This window comes from Cydia splendana, chromosome 19 (assembly GCF_910591565.1).
Source record: "Cydia splendana chromosome 19, ilCydSple1.2, whole genome shotgun sequence".
Classification (NCBI taxonomy): Eukaryota; Metazoa; Arthropoda; class Insecta; order Lepidoptera; family Tortricidae; genus Cydia; species Cydia splendana.
Genome location: NC_085978.1, coordinates 10,310,956 through 10,331,569, shown reverse-complemented (window position 1 = coordinate 10,331,569; position 20,614 = coordinate 10,310,956). Strand labels below are relative to the sequence as shown.

Genomic DNA, 20,614 nt, shown 5'->3' with positions numbered 1-20,614 from the left:
CTTTCGCACATTCTACAAATATGCCGCCTTTTTTTAGGGTTCCGTACCCAATGGGTAAAAACGGAACCCTATTACTAAGACTCCACTGTCCGTCTATCCGTCTGTCACCAGGCTGTATCTCATGAACTGTGATAGCTAGACAGTTGAAATTTTCACAGATGATGTATTTCTGTTGCCGCTATAACAACAAATACTAAAAAGTACGAAACCCTCGTTGGGCGAGTCCGCACTTGTCCGGTTTTCTATTGACAAAGCTGGCTTGCCAGACTACCTATATATTAGTTTTCAAGTGGAATGTACACACACACACACACACAACATAAACTAAGCAACATACAACTTATAACAAAGTATAAACAACACAACATCACATTATGTTATTATCAGCTGAGTATGAAACTTTTTACACCACACAAAAACATTATTAATAAATCCCTTAGATTTCAAAACACGCACTCAAAACTGAAAGTTCGCAAACAATAAAACAACACACGTCGAATTAATAACTAAGTTAAAAGCACGGGGTTAAAACTTTGCAAGACCCAAGCTCATGTTTGAAACAACTAAGAATTCCAACTTTTAATAACAGTTAACATTTATTCAAGATGCAGTTTTATGCTTGCAGAAGCCGGGAAAATAAAATAATAAAAGAAAGTAAACTCGGACTAGGGATAGAATACAATGGCACAAACCCGGATGCTTGTGAATACAAACTTCTAGTAATCACAAGCTTTGCACTTCAGTTTACAGTGAAGTGATGAAATAATAGATGGCTTTAGAGAGAGTTAAAGGTTATTACGCTATTTGCCACTTAGAGATTAGGTTTAAAGAAGGGGAAATGAGTTTTGAGTGCGGTTTGAGTGCTTAGGCATTGGCTTGGAATACTATTCAATGAAGGAAATTATTTTCAATAAACGACTCCAAGGAAAAATTAAAAAATTAACTAAACTAGAAAATAAGTTACGAACTACTTAAATTAACGCTACAATAGAGCAAAAGCCAGAATATATAAATTGTTGACTTTATAGATTTATATCGTCCGGGATATGGACCATGATTACCTTTTGTATTGTTATATAAGTCTTGTGAAAGTAACCGTGAATCATTCAAAACTGTTATCGACTTTATACATGTCGTATTACTTTTGCATAATATTTCCCTTGAAAGAGGACGACAAATAAATATCTAATCTTTGAGGCCATTTCAGGTCGCTCTGAAGTATCGGCTAGCTATAGACCGACCTCTTAAATGAGTCCTTATTTAAGCGGTCGGTCTATTCTATTAGATACTACTTCAATCAACCGTATAGGGCAGCTATGAGACTTCATACCTCGGTCGAAGTGTCTAACATCAACATACCTTTTGTCGACGCCTTCGCTCTCGGCGTACCCATTCATGAGCTGGTTGGGGGTCCACTTGATGATCAGACCGGCAGCGGTCTGGTGCAGGCTGAGGTAGCCCGGCATAGGTTCCGCTACGTCTTTCTGAAGTTACAATATTTATGTAAGTGTAGCATCTGTTATTTTCGTTCGCTGGTAGCATCCAACTTAAATGTGGCTTACTTGGAAAAATGCCAAACGGATTGAGTTTTAAAAATTGGCCGATTGGGATCGGATTTCACGGGAACCTCGCCGGCGATGAGATAAAATTGGAAGAAATACAATCTAAAAATGCCAAAGAATTTTGTAAACCTATTTTCGTTAAGATAAGACTGGATTCGCTTTGCTGATGCTTATTTTTGATGTGATCTTGTTTTTAATTTAAAAGTTATTTACTACCTGGGGGCCGATTTTTGAATTTCGATCGTTCGATTTCGTCACTCGAAAATCGATAAAAAACGGCGAAATGCTAATTTTTGAAATACGAGCGATAGAAATTGGGAATCTAGTGGTATTGACCACTCGTTTTCAATTCTATTAGTAGAATTTAAATGCCTAGTAGTGGAGATATTATTGAACGAAATACACGAATTCGAGCGATCGAATTTCAAAAATCGGCCCCCTGGATACATTTTGTAGGCAGATTGGATGAATCCCGGTCCTTGGTGTTCATAAAATTTATCATAGAACATCCACTTTGATGACTGTATCTTCGAACCATGTCTTCTTTGTAATAGGAGCCTCAAGAAAAATAGGGAGAGATATGTGAAGTCTTACCGGTTGTACGCGTACATTGTTCTTGCCATACAGGAGCGCCGCACGGGAGTTCTGGTGCAAACTCTCCACGTAATCCTTCGCTGTCGATCCACCGGCATTAATTGCACCTAAAGTTAACAAGTATGAACTTTAAAAATAATAAAAAACTCCAGTTAGATTCAGTCATATTATAATAAATCAGGTAACTGAAGGTTCTTCTGAATCAAAGTAGAAATCAAAGTATTCAAAGTTTCAATATCAAAAAATACAAACTGTTGGAGTTTCGATGGAACATTGACCCTGAACTGCTAAAGTCATACCAAACTTTGATATAACTTACCACGCGTAGATGGAATAACAAAATACTTGAAGAAAGTTCAACTTAAAGTGTAAGTTACTTAATAATGTAAACGCTTGTGTTATTATTTATTAACCTTAATAAATATAGCCTGCCGTGCCCGGTTTCGTCTACAGAACTGTATGCATGGTTGGTATTAGGAAATCGAATCTTTTGAGTCTAAATTTGAAGAACTTGCTCATTTTTACAAGACTCCACGCTTAAAAAGCTTTCGAGGATTTTTAAGTCCTGAGTTGAGTCCTATATTGAGTATTTTATAGGCGATGGGTCTTTACAAAAGGACACAGACAAAATTATTAAGAAATTTATTATAGATCGATTGTAAAACATTAAATAAAAGTTGTAATTTAAACCATTTGTGACACTCATGGAAATACTCCTTTAAAATCTCAGTCATTGTTCAAAATTGTCCCTATTAACCCTAGTTGACGGGACAAAGGTATACTTGCCCCAACACCAAGTGGCCAATCCATAAGGCCGTGTAAGTGCAAAAGAGATATAGTGGCAAGTATAGCTTAGGTGGACTCTAAAGAGAATTCATTGTCAGTAAAACTAGACCACTAGTTTCACCTCTGCGTTGTAAAGTAAAATAAATAAATAAATAATAAATCAATATTATGGGACATAATTTACACTAATTGACTAAGCTCAAGAAGGCTTGTGTTGTGGCCGTCGTGGGTACTCAAACAACGATATAGGTATATAATATATAAATACTTAAATACATAGAAAAACAACCATGCCTCAGAAACAAATATCTGTGTCATATCGCAAATAAATGCCCTTACCGGGATTCGAACCCGGGACCATTGGCTTCATAAGCAGGGTCACTACCCACTAGGCCAGACCGGTCGTCGAAAGTCAGATATAACAGTCGATTTAGCAAAGGTTTCAGCAGAATATAATGTCAGGTAGCTGAGGATCCCCAGTTGATTCATGACGCAATGGGGAAAAGTGCTAGAAAATGTTTGTACCAGTGTTTGCAGAGCCACTGTCGTCCGATGATGTGTTGAGGCTCCTCCCGAAATTCAGGATAGGCCGCCGCACCGAGGGCGGTGTGGTCGTACCGGCTGACATCCTATGGCGTTGAACCTGTGACAAGACAAGTCATATTTTAGTTATTGGCTACTAACCTATAGGAGGCCAAGAAAGATCCCAAGTAACCCGTAATCTGATCATAATCTCAGGGAACAGTTGGGTTAGAGAACAACTTTTGTGCAGAACAGGGACCTTCAATTACCTATGTATAAACAAAAATCTACAACGAAAACAAGAATGAGTGTGTCTATCTGTTTCGATATATGTACGAGTTTTAGCTACTGGTATCTTTAAATTATCAAAACACAAAACAACAAAAGGGGTCGGAACATCATTCCAAAAGAGAAACAACAAAATATGTATAGGAAATAAAAAGTACTTTTGCTTGTTTATTGTTTATTGGGAACCTTTGATCTAAGTTGATCTAAGGTAGGTACAACACAAAACACGTTTTCCAATATTTAAGTAGGTAAATAAAACCGGACAAGTGCGAGTCGGACTCGCTCACCGAGGGTTCCGTACTCTTTATTATTTGTTGTTATAGCAGCAACAGAAATACATCATCTGTGAAAATTTCAACTGTCTAGCTGTCACGGTTCATGAGATACAGCCTGGTGACAGACAGCTAGTGGAGGTTAGTAATAGGGTCCCGTTATTACCCTTTGAGTACGGGACCCTAAAGTACAAGTAAAAGCGAAAGAATTAAAAATGAAAAGTACTCGCATGAAAACAAAGGCACTGGTCAAGGTGCCATTACCGCCCTTGGCCTGTAAGTGGTGCTTAGTGCACTTTCCCTTCAACGTCGCACGTTAAGGCAAGGCTCCACTAAAGCGGCACGAGCGTAATGGAGTTATTTCATTACCTCCACGCGACTTACGTGACCATAAATGTGACGTAAAGTACGGAGCTATGAAAATAAGTCGAAATTAGTGATGTGTCGTTCCCGGGAAAATTCCCTTGGTGGGCAATTTCCCGGAAACGTTCCCGGGAAATTTCCCATATGAAGGGAAAGTAGGGGAATTTTGAAATGGTGCATAGATATACTATTTTATTATCAGAAATTCAGTCAACACTCAGCATCTTAAACTTTTTTTAAAAACATTATAGACTGTATCTCATCCGCCTATGAAAATTCTCTACACTCCCGGGAAATATCCTATTCTTCCCGGGAATTTTCCCATTCTTCCTGGGAAATTTCCCATAGTTGCTGGGAATGATTTCTCGGCCAAAATATTTTTTTACAATAATACGCCATTATTCAACAAAATCGATACAAATCATCACAGTTTAATCAGGGTCAAAATAAGTTAGGTACTAATAAGAATAGTGGAGTTCCGTAAGCTTTTTACCAAGAAATTCTTCAACATACGAGTGTTAAGGTCGGGTTCTTGTGAATATTTTTGCATTACATTATCAAAATATCTAATAAAAAAAAATCTGTAGCCATAATTTTTTGGAGATTAAAAAAGATAATAAGTATCTATTTGTATGGAGAAAATTTCGAAATGATCTGACTTCGCATTCAGGTACATCGGGGGCTTAAAGTGATGCCATATATTTTTTTGAAACATCCAAAGTGTCGAATGTTGTAAGCAAATCCTCTTTCCAAGTTTTTTTTGGGAGGCCACTTTGCATTTTACGGGTTTTGGCTACTTTATTTTACTAAACGCAGATAACGACAATTATAGCTAGCTTTAATTAAAATTGTAATACACTTCATCTGTTTCAATATTCCCCTGTTTGGGGAAATTTCCCGGTGTTCCCGGGAAAATTCCCCACCGGGAAATTTCCCAGGAATTTCCCATATAGGAATATTCCTTGTTCCCGGCAAATTCCCACGGCACATCACTAGTCGCAATGTATGAATTTCCATAAAAAATATACAAAATGACCTTGCTCTTGACTAAATTAATAATGTTTGATATTAGCTTTGAAAGTTAGAAACAAAGACTGAATAAATATAATGGAAGAAAAGCTAATTATTATACGGTTTATTATTTATCGTAGCTTCTAAATCGTATTTTTCTAGTCCTGTCTTTTTTTCTTGTATTATGTACTTTTATTCAGTAGTGCACAATAAAGAATTTTATTATTATTTGTATGTCTTTCCATATCTCGGGACCATGGGGTCCCGGATCATTGGGAGGCATGCGTGGGGCCGAAGCCAACAGCACAGATGCCCTTTTAGACATGTTTGATGTTATGCAATACACCAGCTATAGAACCCATGCATTCACGGGTACAAAGATACCCGTAAATTATTATTATTATTATTATACCACGACGTTAGAGAACAGTCCGCCTGATGGTCGAGCACACTCCGGGGGTCTAGCTAAGATGAAATCGTGGACAGAAAATGCCAATCGTAACTTAAATAATGTATGGAAAAAGTCATGACTTTTCTTAACATCCAGATACATTTTCTCTATTCGTTAGGCGTTTGTCGATGTACGATTGTCATCTTGGCTAGGCCCCCAGATGTGTCTGTGACTGATTCTAATACATGAACTCACATTAGGAGAAAAGGGGACGGCCGCTTCTCGCTCTTAACTCTGATAATAATTAAAATTAAAAAAAAAAACGGGTTTGCACTATGGGAGTGCCGACAGAAGTGAAAACTCAATGACTAGTCCAAAATGTCTGCAGCACTATGTATAATTGACCCATCCTCCTTTCTATTGAAAAACTTTAGTTCCGAAATTGCTGGCCAGCAGTGAGCTTAAATTTGTAGCGTTAATTGTTTAAAATTCGAATAGAAATTGTAAAGTTACCTTGCAGACCTCGCATCTACTTATATATATTTGGTCATGATATTTTGAGTTTTATACTAGAGTTCACTTTTATTAGCGATTTCATCAAGATGTAGCTTTATTGAATTATATTTGAGTGATATAAAGTTAGAATGTAACTGTGAGATCCTCGTATTTCAGCCCGTACAAGATTAGAACATTGAGCTTTATTGCTTAATATAAAATTCCAGTTTTAAATAATTGACCTGGAGTTTATCATTTTTTCCCTACCTCAAAAAGTGCTCAGCGCCGCTAAAGAAGTTTTCACTTCAAAAACAAACGTTTTCATAGCTGTGTTTGATATACAACAAATTGTGTCAAAATATTTGAATAAGTACGGCTACCACCAGTTTTGACATTGACATAACGCTCACGTTTACGTAAATTACTTTCTATGCATCTCGCTCGTACTGGCATATTAGTGCAAGCGAGATGTACAGAAAGTAAATTACGTAAACGTGAGCGTTATGTCAATGTCAAAACTGGTGGTAGCCGTAAAGGTATCCAGAGAGGAAATGAGGACTACGTTTGTATGAAAAGGCGACGCGGGTCCTCCATTTTCGTCTTAAAGGAAATTTTATTCGAGTTTTTGAAATATTCGTCAGTGCATATGACAAGGCATTCATTCAAGTTCAATTGATATACCTACTCGTAGTTACCTATTGCGTAGAACTGGACTGAACATGAAATGACTGCATTAATAGTACAGTTGTCTAGTAAAGCCCAGCGTGACAAACATAATAAAATTACACAGCCAGCACGTACTTATTAATGGAATAATTTCATTGCCGGCCACTAAAATGCGACCGATGTTCCAAAATAATTGCAAAAATGCGGAGCATGAAACTATACTGCCTTAGCCTACATATTTAATTAAGTTTTCTAAAGAGTATTCAATCAAGCCGAGCCGGCAGACGAGCGTGGGCGTTTTCACATTCGAGAAACAGTGCTTCTGCTGAAATACATATTTTCCTCTACAACTTCCAGGGTGAATTTAAGAATGTTTGTGCTTAATTAAGACCGTAAATGAGCTTTTTTAATAACCCGTAACGTACATTTGTTTCTTTGGTGTAGGTAATCTAGACCCAATTAAATAATGAATAATGATGTTGCCGTTCCTACACGAGTTTATTTTTACCCCGTCCATCTAGACAAATAGACATTAGGTAATTTAGTATTTTTTTTTAATTTAAAGTTGGATTTTACGTTAAGGTTGTTGTTAGTTTGCTTATTAGTGCAATGTTATCCTGAATGAAACTTATTCTGAGTATTTCGAGTAAAGTTCCGCGTTCACTACCTTATTGTCTTTGAAAATGTGACCTGAATGTGAATGTGGTACTTAACATGAAAAATGTAATTTACTAAGTACGAAAGATTCTTATTGAAAAATTTATTCTGTAAGGTCTCAGAGGCTTTTTCACAAGTTCATATATGAAGCTCTGCAGGATTAAGTAGCACACTTATTAAATATGAAATTACGTATTTCAACTTTGTTTTTGTAATTTCAAAGTCAATATCCAAAAAGCAAATAACTCATCGCTGGTTGTTCTAAAAGACTTTACAAACTCAAAGTTCATTATAACAAGCAAATAATGGGTCCGATCAAAATCTTCCGCCGCTCTGAATCGAACGCAAATCGTTTGTTAGCTGATACAATTTTGTATTCTGTCGCTTGGAACCAGGAATATAATAGAAAAATTGAACACAAAGGATTTGCATTGAATTTGCCTGTAATGAAAATAATAGCGTTTGATAACAATGACTGGGTACGTAGGTACATGACTTTGCGAAGGCAAAATAGTATAGGTATTTAGCATCAGCGTAAAAGGAACATCCTTGGGAAATGGCGTAGTAGGTACCTTCAATTACTTACCAGCCACCAAGCGACTGTCACAACTTACGCCTATTTAAAGTTTTTAAGGATGATCAAATTGAATCTTGAACAGTCGCGAAGCATGAAATAAATAGGACCAAGAAGTAATTAAGTACCTTCAAATGATTTGTTAGACAATTTTCACAAAAGCATATTTTCCGAGTAGCGAATTTTCACATCGCATTTTATCACGATCGCAAATTTCATTAATCGTCTCTTTTAATGAAGCGATTTTACATGTAGCGTTTTTTAATGCTCGTATATTTTACCAGTTGATCATTATATCACAAGCAAATATTTCCTTTACAACTTAACTAAACGGAGCCCCGCTTGCGGGGCTCCTATTTCTGGGCGGTTTGCCCTTCGGGCATCTGAAGCTACCTAACGAACCTAACCTACCTATTGATTTAGTTTAGTGTGACGTTCGTGAAAATAGTACACTTTGGGGGGAAAAGCCTAGGTAGATAGATACTGGAAATATTTGCTTGTGATATAATGATCAACTGGTAAAATATACGAGCATTGAAAAACGCTACATGAAAAATCGCTGCATTAAAGAAGACGATTAATGAAATTTGCAATCGTGATAAAATGCGATGTGAAAATTCGCTACTCGGAAAATATGCTTTTGTGAAAATTGTCTAACAAATCCTTCAAATGTCTATAACATCTATCATATCAAAATGTAATAATATGAAAGAAAACAAAATCAAATAATCCTAGGTACTTTCGAACAAGATTCATAAGCAAACAATCATAAGTTTGTATATTAACGTAATTTTGTATTCATAATATTAAAAGATTCCGAACCATAATTTGATTGGCAGTTGTGTACCAAGTACATAACAAACATATTATAAGTTACAAGTACCCAAAGTGTGGGTGGGCCGATACGGCGTGTTTAAATTTTTGACCCTTTTAGGGTTTCAGTAAACGTATTCGAACATTTCAAACTTATTTCCTAGTATAATACTTGTAGGTATATAAAACATAATATACCTAAGTGCAAATTTAATAGCGGACCGCTCTACGTCCTAAAAGCTTCGGTACGTACCGATCTCTACGTAATTCCTTTTTCAAAATGATTAATGAACTGTACTTTGCGGCAGTTTCTTGCTGGGTATGAAATAGAAATAAAATGATTTATTTACCGTGCATGTTACATGTCTGTGTTACATTGAAATCCTTTTAAAAGTAGTCGTTATGAATTACCTTAAATTGAAACCTCAAAATGTGATTGTGACTGTAAATAAAATCCGCGCCATTTGTAGCATTATATCTACTCATAAGCTTTGTTTATTGTGTAATGGGATGCTGTTTATGCTGTAGATAGGCTGTGCATAAAAAATATAATATTAAGAAACAACCAATACATGTTTATTACCAAAACATGTTTACTAACCTAAATTTTAGTAACCCAATAACAGACTTCATCGAAATTGTAACCAGAAGCCAGTAGAGCTACGACACCTCCCCGTAAGTCCCTATCCTATTGATGTTGAATACCCAATTCGAATCTGCGACTAGAAAAAAAAAAGTAGAACTCACCAGCTCGTCTGCCGGCGGGTCTGTCCAGAAGCAAGCCGGGGCCTTCGCTTTAGAGTACTCCAAAGCACAGGGCCCCACGAGCAGCGAGCTAAGAATACTCCCGAAGTCCGGATCGGCGACCAGCGCGTCTCGTTCGTAGTATCGATTCGCGTTGCTAACTAGATGCTCGATTATTTTAGCCAGTTGACGCTCGAACAATGCTATTCGGATCCAGAGATATCTGTAACAAAAGGCTTGTTGTAAATATACGGTCTGTGACATTTGTAACGCTATTTGAGAGGTTGGGATTGTTGAATGTGTTAATAGGTAGGTATGTGAAACGTCTACAAAAGCGTTTAGTATAGGATCACTTTTATAAACCAAATTGAACAAAAGCTGTTTTGATATGATCGTCGTATACCTACCTACTGTTACCAGCTTTACTATAATAAATAATGAATTCCAAATGAATGACATGGCTTAATGAAGTCACCTAACGCCGTTAAAGAAAGGTGGGTGACAAGTCAACATTTTGAATAGAGTTTTATGTATCGTACGTATTAATTACATGTTAATTTACGTGGATAACGAGGACCGTGGAAAAGGGGTGGTGGAAAGGTTGGAAAGTAGACCTGCTAAAAGTACAAGTAGACCCAGTAGGGCTGACGATGCACCTGGGATTAAGACTAGTTAATATAAATTGTTATAACTATAATAGTTAGGTTTCAAAGCGCCACTTTGAAAAATACGTTGTATCTGTTGCAGTCTCTTTTTTTTATGTCGAATTTCTTCTCGATATCGTACATTTTATGTACCAACTGCAGAGATTTGACGCCCCTTGCATAGAAATTTGTTTGTAGGGGGGTCACCTCTCTGCAGCTGACTGTACCTTGTTAGCAAGTATTAAAAACGCCGCACCTTTTTATGTTGCACTAATAAAATAGCAATTTCTCCAAGTAAATGTCGTCGTTACATTATGCTCAGAATTTCAGATGCTCACGAGCGGTCGCAAACCGGCAATAAACCGAATACTAAGCAGACTGTGAAATTCAAAAGAGAATTTATTTCCTACATCATAGAACACAAGCAGCCAACGCTGTCACGTAAAATCGGGGTATAAAACATCAAAATCGGCCAAGGGCAAGTCGGACTCGCGCACGAAGGGTTCCGTACCATTATGTAAAACGGCAAAAAAATCACGTTTGTTGTATGGGAGCCCCCCTTAAATATTTATTTTATTTTGTTTTTAGTATTTGTTGTCATAGCGGCAACAGAAATACATCATCTATGAAAATTTTAACTGCCTAGCTATCTATCACGGTTCATGCGATACAGCCTGGTGATAGACAGACGGACGGACGGACGGACGGACAGACGGACAGCGGAGTCTTAGTAATAAAAGTAAGGGTCCCGTTTTTGCCCTTTTGGTGCGGAATCCTAAAAAACAATCACAGGACACCGCTACAAAACAAAGGACGTTTTTTTCCGATCTTTTATTTGCTCCGTCAATTTTTTCTGGTGCGGAAGGCTCAATTTATAAAATAAGAGTTATTTTATTTTTCTGGCTGGAATGTTTGCTCGAATTGTTAAAGATCCTCTTGAATAATCTAATTAGGCTGACGCCTATTTTCAAAATATTTTGTCTTTTGATTTGCCTGTAATTATTTTCCATGGAAACATAATGATGCTCGAGTGCTAGCTAAAAGCTTGGGTGTCATTATAACCGCTTGCATACCGAGAGCGGGCCAGCCAACGTCTCAGGCGAGCCAGTATAAGTGCGCTTTCCAAGCAGGGATGTAAAGGATTTCGTTGTCACGTTACATTGGTTTGCCCTACAAACTCTGCCCATGCTCGCGAAAGCAGATGGAATACTTGGTCTTGTCGGCTGTCATATTTTAACGTCAGTTTATGCGCCGTCTTCGTCCCAAATTCATGTTTCCTGTACACGTATCACCTCACATCACATTTGCCGTGAGAGAAAATAAATTATTTGAATATTTTGGTAAAGATTTTTGTCGAATATAGCAACATATCCTTGTTTTAAATTTAGCATTAAGTATAAGAGCAAAGAACAAAAAAAACAAAGTTTTTTTTAAATAGTTATACAACTAAATTATTTGAATCAAATTTGAACCTATATTATAACCGTCCTTTTGCTTTACTGTAGTCGGGTAAAATTTAAGTAGGCACTTAATTTTACTTAATAAATTTAGTTGTCCTATTCTACTCTAGAGATATAGAGCTACTTTACCTGGGGCCCGTTTCTCAAAAGCTTGTAACTTGTAATACAAGTGGAAGTCCCTTTCTAACAAAAGCTGCCAAAAAGTGATATCCGCTTATATTACAAGTTACAAAGCTTTTGAGAAACGGGCCCATGGTCTATAAAAATACTTGCTCATTGAAATATTTCTTTCACACGCTCTGCCAAAGTACAGACTTACACAAGGTTGTAAACTTGTAGGTGTGTTATTAGTTAGTATCAATATGTAGTAACTTACTTAATTAATATAGAATTGTGCAGTATAAACGATTTACGCGCGTCTATACCGAATCAAAAGAACGGAACATAATAGCTTCTATAGATTTAAATCTAGTGCTGCAAATATGTACACAAAAGTGCCGACGCTAATAATCAAATTCAGATTAAATACGAGTAATTATGCGCCAGAAAAGTAAATGAGCTAAAACGTTTAATTATATTAAGTAGAAAAGCTAAAAGAGAAACCGCCTACCCGGTGTGTTTATCTTCAACGTTCGATCTTCAAACCTCAAGGGGGATCATTACACGAAAACAGTGGAAGAATTCGAATTCCAACTGAGGGTAAATTTATTCAGAGCCAATTTAGGTGGAACCATGGACTAGGAATCCTCTAGAGTACTCTAGACGGAGTTAAGAGCAATTATTTCATGAAACCGATGCTGCCAAAAATACGGGGGTGCGGGGGAAGAGGTGAACGAGGTCCCGTGGCGTGATTGGTCCGTTCAAAGACACGGACGTCACACAAAGACACTTTGATTCGAAAATGGAGTAAAACTACCGTATTTGTGGCAGAGGGGGTAGAGCTACTATGATCAGTCTGGAGGATGTCTTGTCTGTGGGTGGAACGCACTCGTTTCATTGCGGCTAAGCCAGAACTTGATCGCAATGATTTTATAACGAGTTTTCCACCATCGTTTGTTTTTTTACTTTTGCCGTTCGAATTAATCCTTGCCGCTTCTTTCCACCATCGCTATGCGACAACATTTCCATCTTCACCACCTAGATGGCTGGCAGTCCTCAACTGTGCGTTTCTCCAGAAACATTCTGCCTCGCACAGCTACACTCTGGAATGAACCTGCGGTATTTCCGGACCGATACGACCTTCAAACCTTCAAGAAAAGAGCGTACTCCCGTCTCAAAGACCGGCAACGGACTTAGAACCCCTCTGGTGTTGTAGGTATCCATGGGCGACGGTAAACGCTTAATACCATCACGCGTATCATCTGATGCTCGTTTGCCTCCTAATTGTCGCACTTTAAACATAGGCGCTCGACATGACATTTATTATTATGATTTGATTACTCATGTGAGTCATGTGCCTTCAGAAAGTACGAGTAAATAAGGTAAACGTACTAGTGCTTGACATGCTAATGCCCAATAGATGACACCTTGTCATCACCTCTATTGACAATGAGTTAAGTTTCAAGATGACATGTACTGGGACCGCGTCGAGCACCAGTACGTTTACCTTACCCGAAATTGCGAAATTTCCACATCGTATGTATAATTTTCGAAAGTTCTCATAATTTTGTACGGGAACGGAAACATTCCATTTACAAAATGGAAGCTTTCTTTATTTCTTGTGAAACTCTCCTGCAATTTCATAGAACTTTTCCAACTTTTTGGAAACTTTCCACAACTTGCAAATCTGTATGATTAAGAAGTCGTCGTTTTACCAACGCGCGTTATCATCACAGTAAGTAGTTAATCATTTTATCTACACACATATCATAAACTCTCTATGACGCCTTCAAAATCCGTAAATAATGGCCCACATTACGATAAACTGTTTTGTTACAGCAAATTTCTTATCTGTGAAAATGTGGTAATAGCTTCATTACTATATCAAAATCGATTTGGTAATGCATTTTAAATTTCGAACATCTCTGAATAAAAAAAGCAATTTGATTTGACCCCTATTCTAATATCAGTCGTCATGACGTTTTATTCAAAATCAAATGACAATTGCATACAATATTGACAAATCCCGTATGTAAGTTGGTATCGGACGATATGGTAATCGACTCCGACTCTAGTTTGTCTCTGAATTAAAAAAAACTACGGATGCGTGACATACGTGAAAAAAGTTTTCCTTTGCCGCCATTTGACGTACAGTTTATATTTTAATTAATTTGTAAGTAAAAAACAATTTGTTTTGTTGTTTTTAAAGTAACTATAACAAAAGTTTCGTGTAAATTGTGCGATAAAGATATTTCGGAGACGCCAGCTCATATCCGCGAGTTCCGCCAGAGAGGAAAGTGCCCCAATGTCGGCTGTAATATGAGGTTAGTGAATATATCATAGAAAGTTTATAATATGTGTGTAGATAAAGCAGTGTATGTAACTGTACATAATTAGGCATTAAAACACTCGTGTGATACTATTATGAAACTCATTTCATTCGTTTCATAAACCCACACTCGTATTTTAATGCCTTTCATTATGTAGCAGTCACATAAACTACTATTATGGCACAATCAATATTATTTTAACAATAAATAATTAATATATTTTTTATGTTCTATTTTGGTTTTAATTTTAGTTTGGTACAATAGTAATGTTACGAAGTGTTAGTTGTATTTTAAATATTTAGGGAACGAAAAAAAGTACACACTTAGGTGACTGAGCATAGACCTCGCCGGTTTAACTCTGTGGCTAAAAATACACATTATTACACAGTTCATGCTGAATTTGCGAGCCGCAAATATATTCAAGGCACGTAACCAGAGATTCGCATGGAAAATGCCCAGCGTTCGGAAATTCAGAGTTATCCCGTTTGAGAGTGGAACAAAATTGCTATTGATTGTGTTTGTGTAACCAAAACGATTTTGTCGCATTCTCTCGTGTAATGAGTCGTTACAAGCGTGGGTTTAGAAGTATAAATCTTAAGTCAGCTTTTAAAGGAAGCCTATATAAGATAAAGGCATACTTAAGATTAATAAACCGTCATTACACCGTAAGCTTCTTTGTTCTAAAGAGTAGTTCTCAAGATTGCGCCGGTGAAGACAACGTAAAGGAAGTACCGATTGCATGGCTGGTTCTAAAAGGGATAATCGCTCAAAGTTTAAAGCATCACATCACAAAGTAATATCGCTGTCGGCAAGTGTCACAAATAGAAAGGAACTAAGAGCAGTGTCACGTAAAACTCGTAATAGTCGATTTTAAACTGTTGTGAGACACGGGTACTATGAATAATTTTACGGTTTAGACTCACTTGTTTTTAGTGACGATACGAGCCCGAGAAAGGCAAAGGATCGATGCATTCGAGATGTGGTGCTGGAGGCGTATGTTGAGGATACCTTGGACCGCCATGCGCACCAATGTATCGATCCTTTCACAACTTCGTGTCCGAACTCGCCTATCCACAATCTGTTAGCAGCGCATACTGTCCTACTTCGGCCACATAATGAGGAGGGGAGATGAAAGCCTTGAAAAGCTGATCATTGTTGGAAACACGGAGGGCAAACGAAGCCGAGGACGATCTCTAACAAGATGGAGCGATCAATTAAAAGAGGCCCCAGCCTCAACCAACTTTTGCTCGGTTGTCAGAGACGCGATGAACAGGCACCGTTGGAGGCAGATCATAAAGACCAGGTGTGGAGCATCCACATCCACCGATGACCACGATCCTCAGTCATGAGGGAGCGACCACAGAGAGAGAGAGAGTTTTTAGTCACTCGCGCAACATGTTGTACGCGATACACGGCCGTCGTGAACGCTGCTCGCACTGTTAGTGGTTGAGAAAGGAGACCTAGGCTCTCCGAAACATGTCGCAGGAGTGACTAAAAACAAGTGTGTCTAAACCCTAAAATTATTCAACTCGTAATAGGTTATCTAATAAGTAATAACCTATGCCTCTTATAAGGAGCCTTGCGAACGGCACTGTTAGTCAAGCGTATCAATGAGCATTTCTGTACTTATTTACCATCTAAATTCCCTCGTCCTCAATTCAATACCCACGGACTGTGGCTTACACAATTATATTCAGAATCGTCTCAGGGATTTTGCCAATGTCGATTGTCAATAAAGCGCTACTTGCTATTTGCACAAAGATGTTATTTCCAACCCTCCCTCCCTCCATATTGGCCACCCAGAATAGTACCATTTGTTAAAAAAAGTCATAATAATATGTATACATCGGTAACTCGTGGCATTTAGGTAGCACTTAAAAGATTAGTTTAATTAATTTCCGTTTCTTAGTGGTTTCTTTTTATCGACTCGTATAGGAAGAACATCACATCACTAGTCTGTGCCTGCTACCTAAATGCCACGAGTTACCGATGTGTGCTCATCACTAATCTTTTAAGTGCTACCTAAATGCCACGAGTTATCGATGTGTAGTTATATGTATAAGCCAAAATAAATTACCTTCTTTCTCACTCTTTATCCTCATCGCATCAACTGACGGACAAATTCCGTTAAGAGCGCTATTACATTTCGGCGTTGAGCGAGTTTAGGTATTTTACGCGCTGCGGCAGGCCGTGCGAGCTCAGTACGCCGATCCCTTCTACCACGCTCGCACTACAATGATGGATTAAACATTCTTGATCCTTCGCGAAGCATATTGAAATCAACCATAACAACACTAACTGTACTTAACTTTTAAAGTTCTAAAACTGTTATTTGGTAAGTACGAAAATACTAAATGCAGTGCAAATGTACATAGGGGCTGTTCATAAATTACGTCATCTATTTTTGACGATTTTTGACCCCCCCCCCCACCCCTCAAATCATCCAAAAATCAAGCTTCGGATGAATCTGTTTCCTCCTACGTCATGTTACCATCATCCGATGTCCAGACCCCCCCCCCACTCCTCCCATTTGAAACGACGTAATTTATGAATAGCCCCATACTTGTACTTATGAAGGTATATTACTCGAAAGAAATTATAGGTACCTACTCGCTTATTTACATGTTTCGTCATTGCATTTGGTACCTATAGGTTGTAAAGTTTGTATCAACGAGGGTTTAAAAACGAACTGGTACTGAGGATCTGATGATGATTAAGGTGGTCACGGATACCAATCAACCATGTAGTAACATGATTAGGCTCGTTTGATTCGTCTCAACAAGATCTTTGACACTGAAGATACACAGGGTCTGATGATGGAGCTGGAAGGTGGCCACGGGTACCAGTCTATCATGTAACTAAACAACTTCGTGTTTGGGCTCGTTTGATTCGTCTCAACAAGATCTTTGACACAAGACAGTACTCAGGCTCTGATGATGGAGCTGGAAGGTACCATTACCAATCAACCATGCAACTAAACCACATCGTGTTTAGGATCGTTTGATTCGTCTCAACAAGATCTTTGACACTAAGTGATACTCAGAGTCTGATAATGGAGCTGGAAGGTGGTCACCGGTACCAATCAACCATGCAACTAAACCACTTCGTGTTTAGGCTCGTTTTATTCGTTTCAACAAGATCTTTGACACAAGATAGTACTCAGGGTCTGATGTTGGAGCCGGAAGGTGGTCACCGGTACCAATCAACCATGCAACTAAACCATTTCGTGTTTAGGCACGTTTTATTCATCTTAACAAGATCTTTGACACAAGGTAGTACTCAGGGTCTGATGATGGAGCGCGAAGGTGGCGACGGGTACCTGTCTATCATCATCAGCTCCATCATCAGACCCTGAGTAGTATCTTGTGTCAAACATCTTATTGCGACGAATCAAATGAGCCCAAACACGAAGTGGTTCAGTTACATGGTAGACTGGTACCCGTGGCCACAGTCCAGCTCCATCATCAGACCCTGAGTACTAACTTGTGTCAAAGATCTTGTTGCGACGAATCGAACGAAGCCAAACACGAAGTGGTTTAGTTGCATGGTTGATTGGTACCGGTGACCACCTTCCGGATCCATCATCAGACCCTCAGTACTACCTTGTGTCAAAGATCTTGTTGCGACAAATCAAACGAGCCCAAACACGAAGTGGTTCAGTTACATGGTAGACTGGTACCCGTGGCCACAGTCCAGCTCCATCATCAGACCCTGAGTACTAACTTGTGTCAAAGATCTTGTTGCGACGAATCAAACGAGCCCAAACACGAAGTGGTTTAGTTGCATGGTTGATTGGTACCGGTGACCACCTTCCGGCTCCATCATCAGACCCTGAGTACTATCTTAAGTCAAAGATCTTGTTGAGACGAATAAAACGAGCCTAAACACGAAGTGGTTTAGTTGCATTGTTGATTGGTACTGGTGACCACCTTCCGGCTCCATCATCAGACCCTGAGTACTATCTTAAGTCAAAGATCTTGTTGAGCCGAATCAAACGAGCCCAAACACGAAGTGGTTTAGTTGCATGGTTGATTGGTACCGGTCACCACCTTCCGGATCCATCTTCAGACCCTCAGTACTACCTTGTGTCAAAGATCTTGTTGCGACAAATCAAACGAGCCCAAACACGAAGTGGTTCAGTTACATGGTAGACTGGTACCCGTGGCCACCTTCCAGCTCCATCATCAGATCCTGAGTACTATCTTGTGTCCAAGGTCTTGTTGAGACGAATCAAACGAGCCTAAACACGAAGTGGTTTAGTTGCATGGTTGATTGGTACCGGTGACCACCTTCCGGCTCCAACATCAGACCCTGAGTACTATCTTGTGTCAAAGATCTTATAGAAACGAATAAAACGAGCCTAAACACGAAGTGGTTTAGTGGCATGGTTGATTGGTACCGGTGACCACCTGCCGGCTCCATCATCAGACCCTGAGTACTATCTTGTGTCAAAGATCTTGTTGAGACGAATCAAACGAGCCTAAACACGAAGTGGTTTAGTTGCATGGTTGATTGGTACCGGTGACCACCTTCCGGCTCCATCATCAGACCCTGAGTATTATCTTGTGCCAAAGATCTTGTTGAGACGAATCAAACGAGCCCAAACACGAAGTGGTTTAGTTGCATGGTTGATTGGTACCGGTGACCACCTTCCGGCTCCATCATCAGACCCTGAGTACTATCTTAAGTCAAAGATCTTGTTGAGACGAATAAAACGAGCCTAAACACGAAGTGGTTTAGTTGCATTGTTGATTGGTACTGGTGACCACCTTCCGGCTCCATCATCAGACCCTGAGTACTATCTTAAGTCAAAGATCTTGTTGAGCCGAATCAAACGAGCCCAAACACGAAGTGGTTTAGTTGCATGGTTGATTGGTACCGGTGACCACCTTCCGGCTCCATCATCAGACCCTGAGTACTATCTTGTGTCAAAGATCTTGTTGAGATGAATAAAACGAGCCTAAACACAAAGTGGTTTAGTTGCATGGTTGATTGGTACCGGTGCCCACCTTCCGGCTCCATCATCAGACCCTGAGTACTATCTTGAGTCAAATAAATACATATAGAATGTCAGGTCGTTTCAAATATTTTTAATCCTGTCCGGTAGTTTATTAAACTGTACCATTATAAATTATAATACTATAAAAACGGTGCTAGGATCAAAGTCTCTCGTTGCGGTTTACACGCACACAGTATAGCGTTTTACACGGCGCCCGCCGCACACAATGATAAAAAACCTCGTCGTCGCCGTTGAAAATGTGCGGAGCCGACCGACACACGTCCTGCCTCTACAAGCTCTGCCGCGGCACTGAGCTGGCGCAGCGCGCGTCATCGGTAATATAGAGTAGTTTTCAAAAAATTGCCAAAAAATTATAGTAGAATTTCATAAACACTAATGTATACCAACAGTATAAGCAAACGTTGCAGATTGCTTGAGTATGAAAATGACTTCGATATTAAGTAGATTTTCGTAGGAATTGACACTTGTTTCGGAGAGAAAATCGAGTTCGTTTTACTTTGATTTTCTCTTTCTCAAAGGTATGTAGGAAAAATATAGTTTGATATGCCTAAAGTACAGGGTATTAGTAATACAAAATAGCCAGGTTTAGCAGAGTAAAATTCTCAACATTTCCAAATAAGAGCTCGCCATTCAGTGCTTCACGGGGTTTTTCGGAAACGACCATCAGAAAAAAAATCATTACTAATTTAATAAGTCCTTTTTCTAATATTTACAACGACATTTATAAAGATAAGAAGACGCTTTTACTGGAACAAGTACTCATTGTTTCTAATAATGAGCGCAAAGTCCTGAATTTCGTCGACTAGTATCATCAATTTTGCATTATTTCGACTTTTCTTGTAAGAGCGCTCTTAATAGTCAAGCCAACTTTGAGATCGTCAGGCGCGAAAACTCCGAATGCTCGTGAGAAAATTTTAAATTTCAAAACATTCATAAATTTCATAATTGATTTCGTTCTAATTGAGTTCTGCCCAGTTTTCAACTCATTCGTTTCAGCTGCTTGTGCATATGTTCCCAAAACTGGCTCTTTCAAAACGTGGCTCACATGCCACTTTTCCCCAATTTAAACCCTTTAAAAGGCTTTAAAAGTAATAATTTGAAGCGCGAATGAGGTACTTAACGCATCCTTTTGATCCCTTTTCAAGGATATAGGTACCTAATATTATTTAATAACAGCTTCAAGGAAATACATTGCATAAAACATTGTTCCCGTTATGTTAGGTATGTGTGTAAACGTAACATACCGATATTATTATTAATTACATAAGCAGGCGAGCCAGGCGAGGTGTTAAAAATGATTTCCAGATGCTTTGCTCTTTCAAC

At 38.6% G+C, this 20,614-nt stretch overlaps 1 protein-coding gene across 2 annotated transcripts in view; it reads right to left on the bottom strand.

Moving 5' to 3' along the window:
• Positions 1–20,614, bottom strand: part of LOC134800164 (small G protein signaling modulator 2-like) — a 135,690-nt gene that overhangs the window by 22,353 nt on the left and 92,723 nt on the right. For both annotated transcript variants that reach the window (XM_063772639.1, XM_063772640.1), the window contains exons 5-8: positions 9,742–9,961; positions 3,468–3,585; positions 2,157–2,263; positions 1,360–1,484 (exon numbers count right to left, since the gene is read on the bottom strand). In XM_063772639.1, coding sequence (XP_063628709.1) covers positions 1,360–1,484; positions 2,157–2,263; positions 3,468–3,585; positions 9,742–9,961 — 570 coding nt within the window. The remainder of the gene's footprint in view (positions 1–1,359; positions 1,485–2,156; positions 2,264–3,467; positions 3,586–9,741; positions 9,962–20,614) is intronic.